At 41.7% G+C, this 10,197-nt stretch overlaps 1 protein-coding gene across 1 annotated transcript; it reads right to left on the bottom strand.

Annotated features, from left to right (window-relative positions):
- Nucleotides 1-8,625: 8,625 nt before the first annotated feature.
- Nucleotides 8,626-10,191, bottom strand: LOC125508425 (actin-100). The gene is made up of 4 exons (XM_087525873.1): nt 10,172-10,191; nt 9,699-10,092; nt 9,002-9,615; nt 8,626-8,878 (listed from the first exon to the last, which is right to left on the bottom strand). The coding sequence occupies exons 1-4, from the start codon at nt 10,178-10,180 to the stop codon at nt 8,813-8,815; spliced, it is 1,083 nt and encodes a 360-aa protein (XP_087381999.1). The 5' UTR covers nt 10,181-10,191; the 3' UTR covers nt 8,626-8,812.
- Between the last annotated feature and the right edge of the window lie 6 nt (nt 10,192-10,197).

Here is a 10,197-nt window from a genome sequence, read left to right as displayed (position 1 = left end):
CCCACTTCTCCGTCTTTTCGTGACCTCCCGAAGGTTCCAGGTTCCTTTATTGCGAGAAAAAATCTCCAAAAAGTTTTGTGGCATTTGGACTTCGTTTGGTACTGATATTCTACAAAGTCAAAAACAAGAAAAAATCAGAAACTGGCACTAGGCACTAAGTTAATAAGTTAGACCCAAAAATGATATAAAGTTGCTTGTAAATGTATATAAAACATCCAAGATTGATAATATAATAGCATGGAACTATAAAAAATTATAGATACATTGGAGACATTGGAGACGTATCAAGCATCCCCAAGCTTAATTCCTACTCATCCTCGAGTAGGTAAATGATAAAAACAGAATTTTTCATGTGGAATGCTACCCAACATAGTCATCATATATTCTTTTCTTTGTAGCATGGACATTTGGACTTGTATGATTCAAAGAAATAGTCTATAATTTGACATGAAAACATCAATACTCAAGTGTATCATCAAGCAACTATGTCTTTCAAAATATCAACCCTAAAGAAGGTTATCCCTAGCCCATTATGCTCAATCATTGATCCATTCGTGAAACACACTCAAATATTAGCTACATCCAATACACAAGTATGACAATAGTGTTCCCTAGTTGGTGCTTTATAAGAGAAGATGGAGACTCAACATAAAAATAAAAATTGCATAAAAGTAAATATATAGGCCCTTCGCAGAGGGAAGCAGAGATTTGTAGAGGTGCTAGAGCTCATAGCTTAAATTGAGAGACAAAATTTGTTTTGAGAGGCATGCTTTTCCCGTCAACGAAAATGACTGAGAATTCGCAATATCTTCCATGCTAGAAAAATTATAGGCGGTTCGCAAACAAAAATTAAAGTTTATTTTCTTTCCACCATTCTTTCACAATTCATGGCTAGCCGTATCCAGGGGTGCTTTCCATACCATCACTTTCCAAGGAATTTATTATCATAGTATTTCTTTCATTTCATGACCGGACATCCCTATTACTTGCCACACTCTCGTGCAATGACAAGTGAATAAACATTCATCGTGAGAATAAAAAACCTGGCATGGAAAATATTGGCCACCCCCTGCCGCTTCATGAGCGGTACAGGCACACGAAAAGGAAATTCATTTTGAAAATTAGAGTTGGCACATAGAAATTTACTTCGAATGGCATGGAAATACCGCATATGGGAAGATATGGTGGACTCATTTGGCACAACTTTGGTTTTAAGGAATTGGATGCACAAGCAGTATTCCTGCTTAGTACAAGTGAATGCTAGCAAATAGATTGAGAAGCAACCAACCGAAAAACGAAAACGGTCATAAACGAGCATTGAACATAATTAACACTGAATAATGCACCACAAGTAGGATATAATTTCATCGCATAACTATTGAATTTACGTGCATGCATAGGGAATCACAAACCTTAACACCAATATTCTTACTAAAGCATAATTACTCACCAACATGACTCACATATCACAAAACTATTGCAAGGGATAAAGTTTATAATATGCAATGATCTTCATGAAAGTTTTTATTATATCCCCTTTGGATATATATCACTTTGGGACCAAATTCATATCTCATGCAAATTACCATTACTATTCTTAACTCTCAAAAAGATCTAAGTGAAGCAGAGAGCATAAAATATTTCTTCAAAAAAATTCAACTCTCAAAATAATATAAGTGAAGCATGAGAGCATATTTCTTTAAAATTTACTAACTCTGAAAATAATATAAGTGAAGCAAGAGAGTTTATTTCTTTAAAATATAACCGCCGCCGTGATCAAAAAGATTTAAGTGAAGTACCAGAGCAACTGCCTAGCTCAAAAGATGTAAGTGAAGCACATAGATTATTCTAGCAAATCATGATATTTGTGTGGCTCTCTCAAACAAGTGTGTTCAGCAAGGATGATTGTGACAAACTAAAAAGAAAACAAGGAAAACACTCATATAATACAAGATGCTCCAAGAAAAACTCATGATATGTGGCGAATAAAAATATATCTCCAATTAAAATTATCGATGGTCGTTAGAAGAAAGAGGGGATGCCTTCCGGGGCATCCCCAGGCTTAGTTGCTTGGGAGTCCTTGAACATTACCTTGGGGTGCCTCGCGCATCCCCAAGATTAGGCTCTTGCCACTCCTTATTCCTTCATCCATCGTGATCTCGCGCAAAACTTGAAAACTTCAATCACACAAAACTTAACAAAACCTCGTGAGATCTGTTAGTATAATAAAGCAAATCACCACTTTAAGTACTATTTCAAACCCATTCATATTTTGTTATTGCATTGTACCTACTGTATTCTAACTTTACCATGGCTTATACCCCCCATACAATCCATAGATTCGTCAAAATAAGCACACAATGCAACGAAAACAGAATCTGTCAAAAACAAAGCAGTGTGTGGTAATCTGAACTTTGACCATACTTCTGTAACTCCAAAACTTGTGAAAAAATAGAAAACATGGGAAATTTGTATATCAATCATGTGTAAAAAAATTAGAATTTTATCACGTTCCAGCATAGCACATTAATTCTGCTACTGGGCGCAAAAGTTTCTGTTAATGCACAAAATCAAAGCAACTATCACCCAAATCATCCCAAAGGCTTTACTTGGCACAAACACTAATTAAAACACTAAAAAATCATAAAAGTAGCATAATTTAGTAAAATCATAAAAAATAAAAGAAAAATATTGGGTTGTCTCCCAACAAGCACTTTTCTTTAAAGCCTTTTAGCTAGGCTTTGATAATTTTAATTATGCTTGCATGAAAGACAAGAATTGAAGCACAAAGAAAGAATCACATAGCATGTGAAAATCACATTTAAGTCTAACATACTTCCTATACATAGGCATTTTATAAGTAAACAAATTATCAAAAGAAGCAAAAAAAACTAGCATATTCAAGGAAGAAGAATAAAACATTGACAATCTCAACATGAAGAGAGGTAATTTAGTAACATGAAAATTTCTACAACCATCCCTCATAATAGTTACATGTGGGATCATATTCATAGTCAACAATATATCTATCACATAACATATTCTCTACATGATCCACATGCATGCAAAGTTGACACTCTTCCAAAATAGTGGGATTATCATTAAATAAAGTCGTGACCACTTCAAGCCCACTTTTGTCAAAAATTTCATAGGATTGATCATTCTCCAAAGTAGTGGGATCATTATTACCTAAAATTGCAACTCTTCCGAACCCACTTTCAATATTATTGCAAACACTATTATCAATATCATATTCATCATGAGGCTTAAATAAATTTTAAAGATCACAAGAAGAATCACCCCAATCATGATCAATGCAATAATTAGTGGACATAGCAAAATTAGCATCCCCAAGCTTGGGGTTTCGCATATTATTAACATGAGTGACATTAATAGAATTTATAGTAACATCATTGCAATCATGCTTTTCATTCAAGGAGCTATCGTCAACCACTTTATAAATTTCTTCTTTTAACATTTCATCACAATTTTCAGATTCATGACTTTCAAGCAAAACTTCATAAAGATAATCAAGTGCACTCAACGCACTAGCAATTGGTTCATCATAATTGGATCTTTTAAAAATATTAGCAAGTGGATGAGGATCCATTAGCTTTTTGTTTCCTTATTTTCAATAAACACACAAAACAAGCAAAGCGACAAAGTAAAATATTTTTGTGTTTTTCCATAAAACGTTTTAGAAGTGGGGGAGATGAAAATGAGAGGCAAATGGCAAATAATGTAAATGTCAGGAGATAAAAGTTCATGCGTAGGTACTTGATAGATGTTGATGATGTCTCCCCGGCAACAGCGCCAGATATTCTACACAATTTTCTAATCAAATTTCATATATATCATGTTACAATTCGAGTTAGGGTGTAAAAAATTATGGATATTTAAAAAAATCATGTTTGTACTTAAAAGTGGACTGCGGGTTAATTACCAGAAATTATAGGGTGTTTTCTATAAAAACAAAAAACAACATTTTGTCAGCTAAAGTTGACAGCAGGTTAATTACCAGAACTCCAGGGTTTCTTTTCGTAAAAACAAAAAAACGATTCATTTTTTCATAAAGATGTACTGTGGGTTGATTCTTGCAAATGTAAGGGTGTTTTCTGTAAAAATGCATGAAGGACGGGCAAGAGCACTAATACCTTTATTAGGGCATCTCCAACGTCGACTCTCAAGCCTCCCGCAACCTTCTGACCACGGAAGCCATCCAATGCGGTCTTGTATCGATCTGCGACATGGTCCGGACGCGCTTTCTCCCGCAAACCAGAGACAAACCTGAGGGAGCTTTGCAGGAGTCCGGACCGCTGTCACACCCTCTTCTGACCGCCCTGGCCCACCCAAACCACTCCTCCCTTTCCTGTGCATGTTCCCGCGTGGCGCCAGATGCCCGCATTCATGCCATTGTAGAGTGCGTCGCTCCACATTGAAGGCGGCTCTTCTTGATAACCCACAAGTATAGGGGATCGCAATAGTTTTTGAGGACAGAGTATTCAATCCAAATTTATTGATTCGACACAAGGGGAGCCAAAGAATATTTGCAAGTATTAACAGTTGAGTTGTCAATTCAACCACACCTGGAGACTAAATATTTGCAGCAGACTGATTAGTAGCACAATAGTATGGTAGTTTGATAGTGATACCAGTAATAGTAACAGTAACGGTAACAGTAGTAGCGATAGTTTTGTAGCAATTGTGACAGTAAAGATCAACATGTGAAAAGCTCGTAGGCATTAGATCGGTGATTATGTTGGATAACATTCATCATGTAACAGTCATAACCTAGGACGACACAGAACTAGCTCCAATTCATCAATGTAATGTAGGCATGTATTCCGTATATAGTCATACGTGCTTATGGAAAAAAATTGCATGACATCTTTTGTCCTACCCTCCCGTGGCAGCCGGGTGCCCTACCGAGCCGGCCAGATGCGACTGAGGAAGCTCGTTGCTCCACCTCCTTCGCCTAGCCCAAAGGATCTAGTTGCCGCCCTAAGCCGGCGCGTGGCTCAACAATTCGTCGCTCCAGGCCAGCTCGAGGAGGAGTGGCGAGTTGTTCCACGCCGACATGGCCTGGAGCACGGTGTCATGGGCATCGTCGCTGCCATCGATGATACCATGTCATCCTGCGCCTACAACCGTGCCTCCTGTGTCTACGACTGCGCACTCCCGTGCCTGCGGCCATGCCATGGAAGCACAGACAAAATCCGGGTGTCCAGAGATAAACGAGTCGGTGGTGAGCGTGTCTGCGTCCGCCGCCATCATCAAAGAGAAGTAGAACACGGGAGGCCACCGTCGCTTTTGTATCCCATGAGGGCCACCGCCAAGGCAACGTTGTGCTCGGTTCTTCTTCAGCGCGGACCAGCGTCGACCCCACATGGGCTCCACGGAAAGGGAAGCGAGCTGTCCTTTGCGTTGAAGCATATACCTCCGAGGGCTCCCAGCAGTCCGGTGATCGGGCTGCCAGACATGAGGAAGACAAAGTGATCCACTGGCGACCATTTAGATTAGGTATTAATTATACCTCCAGAGTCGGACTAGCACCGCTTGGTTGATGTAAATGTAATGAAATTCGTCATGTTCATATGAAATCCGGCCGTGTTTGCATGAATTTTGTCCGGTTGGTTCGAACTGTTGTAAAAATGTATGCGGCTATGGTTGGATGGCGTCCTCCCGCATATGTGTCCGCAGACTGGTCCCCCCTATCCGCAGACAGATGTGGGTCCACCGTCGTGTCACGTCTTTTTGCAGAAAACACCCCACTCTTTTTTAAAATCAACCCACATCCCGGTTTAAGTGATTCCAGAGATAATGTTTCACCGTTTGCAAAAAAACCCTGCATTTTCCTCAGATAAACCCGCAGCCCAGGTTTAAGTTACTCTAGAAAAATTGTTCGTTTTTTGCGAAAAACACCCCGACATTTGGTTTAATTAACCCGAAGTACATATCATACATTTTTTGAAATAGTCGTATCTTCTAAACCATAAATCCAATTTTAACATATTATATATGATATTTGATTAAAAAATTGTAGAATCTGAAGATGATGTTATCTTACCTGTTAACCATTTAAAAATGTTATTTAGGGTGTTGCCTTAATCAACAGTGCACGATCCGCCTCTCTTTTGTATGGATGTAGATCCGGATTAAAAATGAACACCTTAGTAAAATTAGATTGGACATGAAATAAATCATCTGTAACAACGTATGGATGCGTCAGCAAAACCTCGCACGGGAAAAAGGGAAGCAAATTTCTTGTCTTATGCGGAGAGAGAGACGCCTTAGGATTGATCACATTCAAATGTGTTATGATTGTGTGAGCACTGAGGCCACTGTCGGCGAATGTAGGAGGAGGATAAGTGGCGACACATATGGGATGTCGTGTTCAAATAAATAACATGGACCTACTGGGGCCTTGAGCCACAATAAATAACATGGATCTAGTGAGGTCTTGAGTCATAGTTATTGGTTAGGGGCATCCATTATTTTTTCTTTCCATAGCAATTGCATGAGCTCTTTTTCTACTCTCTCCGTTTCTAAATATTTGTCTTTTTAGAGATTTCAACAAGTGACTAAATACAGAGCAAAATGAGTGAATCTACACTCTAAAATATGTCTATATACATCCGTATGTAGTAGCAGTTATTGGTTAGGGGCATCTGTTATTTTTTCTTTCCATTGCAATCGCATGAGCTCATCTAATACAACTATTGAATGCGCTTTGAATTGCACTTCTGCTCATAACCACTACGAACCGGAAAGGAAGGAAGCAGCTTTAGAGGAGGGATGTCGTCAAACAAAGGATTTTTTATATGCTAAAGATACCGCGGGTCGGACACAAAGTAAGAATCCGAGCTCTTTCAGAGTGGTATCTCACTGATGGCTCGGGCCCCTTCGGAAGGGGGCCTTCTTCGCCTTCCATCTAAGCTGCACAGGAAAGGCCCAAAGCCAATCCCAAGGAATAGTAAAGCTTCATAGGCCGACCACTACATAAGCCGCTCTCGGAGAAAGCTCGAAGAGCTTCCCTTCATTTGCTTCACGGGAGTCGCACACAGCACATAGTTGGAAGTCAGAGGGGCCGTACTACCTGCCTAACCCTTCGCTCTGAGGGACCGTAGAATGGAAAGCGCCTTCTAAACAACTCGGCAGAAGGGAAGGGGCCTACGGTGAACACCCATTTGCATCCAACTGCTCTTTTTCCTGCTAGGAGTGGAAGAAGATCCCACGTCTTGTTCTTCTGATGTGCACCAAGCTCCTCCTTCATTGCATCTTTCTTTCCACCAGCCTTTCGCCCATTAATGCGGTACATGAGCTGGGTTCAGAACGCCGTGAAACAGTTCGGTCCATATCCGGTATGGGAGTTAAAGCATTGAGAGGACCGGGAAGCGATCCCCAGGGAAGGAAGCCAATAATGAGAGTGTCAGGGCGGAACTTTATTAATGAAAGGATTTGCACTGCCTCACCATGCCGCAGGGACGAACTTCAAATTCTCTACTCCCTCCATTTTTAAATATTTGTCTTTTTAGAGATTTCAACAAATGACTACATACGGCGCAAAATGAGTGAATTTACACTCTAAAATATATCTATATATATCCATATATGGTAGTCCATTTAAAATCTCAAAAAGACAAATATTTAGGAACGGAGGGAGTAGTATATAATAAATGGACAGAGATAGAAATATTTTTTTACGTGCGGTAGTATATTACTGACCCACCGCCCCAACTGAAACCAACAGTCAGCCATTGTTTCGATGGGCCGGGATCAAGCAGAAGCCACACGTCGATGATTTGGTCCAAAAGCACAAGAGGAGCCACACCACAGAAACTGCCCAGCCAAGGAAGGATTCTCTCCTCCACAGACCGCAATCCACTTTCAACTGATCCATATATCTTTCAACTGATCCACATATCTTTCAACCGATCCACATATCCATACGTGAATTCATTGGTGTGCAATTAAGAGCACGGCAGCACCACAAATCACAAAAGCAGCACCAGCCAGCCAAGTGCACCTGAATTCGTTTCATTCTCCATCCACACACAAACAAAAGAAAAGGCGGCGAAAAAAATAGAACTGTAAATGTGAACCACAAGAAGTGGAAAGGAAGAGCACAAAGCTGAGATCCAATTCTGCACACGTGAAATTAAAAGCCACAACACAAAGGGCCAAACCACATGAAGCAATGAATGGCGGCACATGACAAGGTTTTAAGCCAGTAATGGCCTCCTCTTTCCTGCTAAGAAAGCAGGCCAGGCCACCGCATGTTCTCCAGGTACATGATCATGTTCCTGCCTTGATCGTGCATTCAGTGAACTGGAGCACCAACGTGCCATGTTTGCGCAAGTACTGGGAAGGTAAAAAAATACTGGGGGCCAACATTAGAAACAGGAATCATGAATCAAATTGGCAGCCCAAAAGATTACACATCGCAGAAGTGAATGTACATAAGGAAATGATTATGGGACTCGCACGGAAAACTCTTACAAAGACTCTGGTAGATAGTTTGACACTCCCCCCCCCCCCCCCCCCCCCCCCCCCCACACACACACACACACACACGCTAGCACCAAACTTTTTGGCATGAAATAAAAACCCGGAACATGCGGCATATGATTCAGCACCGGTCAAATCCCACTGAACATATTACGAGTCTACAAGGTACACAATTTTGACCCAACAAATTAATCCGGCAATACAGTCAACAGAATCCCAGCAATCTCAACATAGTAGCTTACACGGCAAGGACTTGAGAAAAGAACAGCCAGAATAGATTCAGAAGACCCAGACAACTCGCAACTTAGAAGCACTTCCTGTGGACAATCGCTGGACCTGACTCGTCATACTCGCCCTTCGAGATCCACATCTGTAGCATAAAAATCAGAACACATGGTTAGTGCAGCAAATAGGGAGTGTATTTACTGTAACTACTGCAATGATATTAGGATGTATGATCGCTATTTAAGCGAAAGAAAGGCGCAAGATTCACCTGTTGGAAGGTACTAAGGGAGGCAAGAATCGACCCTCCAATCCAGACACTGTACTTCCTCTCAGGCGGTGCCACCACCTTGATCTTCATGCTGCTTGGTGCAAGGGCAGTGATCTCCTTGCTCATACGGTCAGCAATACCCGGGAACATTGTTGAGCCACCACTGAGCACGATGTTACCATACAGATCCTTCCTGATATCCACATCACACTTCATGATAGAGTTGTAGGTGGTCTCATGGATTCCAGCAGCTTCCATACCAATGAAAGATGGCTGGAAAAGGACCTCAGGGCAACGGAACCTCTCTGCCCCAATGGTGATCACCTGCCCATCAGGCAGCTCATAGCTCTTCTCCACAGAGGAGCTGCTCTTGGCATTTTCCAGCTCTTGTTCATAGTCAAGAGCCACATATGCGAGCTTCTCCTTGATGTCCCTTACAATTTCCCGTTCGGCAGTGGTGGTGAAGGAGTAACCTCTCTCCGTAAGAATCTTCATCAAACAGTCAGTTAGGTCGCGCCCAGCAAGGTCAAGACGAAGGATGGCATGTGGAAGGGCATATCCTTCATAGATTGGCACAGTATGGCTGACACCATCACCAGAATCCAACACGATACCTGGAAAAACAACATTGATTTCCCAGCTCAGATTGAGGATGAAGCTTACATTTTAGAATGTGTGTGCTCGCAACGACAATTACCTGTTGTGCGTCCACTAGCATATAGGGAAAGCACAGCCTGGATGGCCACATACATGGCTGGAACATTGAAGGTCTCAAACATGATTTGTGTCATCTTCTCCCTGTTAGCCTTGGGGTTCAGGGGCGCCTCAGTCAGCAGTACTGGGTGCTCCTCAGGTGCAACACGGAGCTCATTGTAGAAAGTGTGATGCCAGATCTTCTCCATGTCGTCCCAGTTGCTGACGATGCCATGCTCGATCGGGTACTTCAAGGTGAGGATACCCCTTTTGGATTGGGCCTCGTCACCAACATATGCATCTTTCTGCCCCATCCCCACCATCACACCAGTGTGGCGGGGGCGCCCAACGATACTTGGGAAGACGGCCCTGGGTGCATCATCCCCTGCAAAACCAGCCTGTGGAGAAAACAGATGGCAGTCAGCACGATGAAAGCCGGACTGAGGACACCAATTGACCGAAAGGAGCAATACAAACCTTGACCATGCCAGTTCCATTGTCGC

This window comes from Triticum urartu, chromosome 5A, assembly GCF_056163025.1.
Source record: "Triticum urartu cultivar PI428250 chromosome 5A, HENAU_Tu73, whole genome shotgun sequence".
In the NCBI taxonomy this organism is placed as follows: domain Eukaryota; kingdom Viridiplantae; phylum Streptophyta; class Magnoliopsida; order Poales; family Poaceae; genus Triticum; species Triticum urartu.
The sequence above is the reverse complement of the archived record's forward strand: the minus strand, read 5'-3'. Positions and strand labels throughout refer to the sequence as shown.

What these genes read in the sequence shown, in the direction of transcription:
- LOC125508425 (XM_087525873.1), bottom strand. An exon ending in TGCTAGTGGACGCACAACAG is followed by an intron (nt 9,616 to 9,698) that starts GTAATTGTCGTT and finishes TTGTTTTTCCAG; the next exon opens with GTATCGTGTTGGATTCTGGT. An exon ending in CCCTTAGTACCTTCCAACAG is followed by an intron (nt 8,879 to 9,001) that starts GTGAATCTTGCG and finishes TTTATGCTACAG; the next exon opens with ATGTGGATCTCGAAGGGCGA.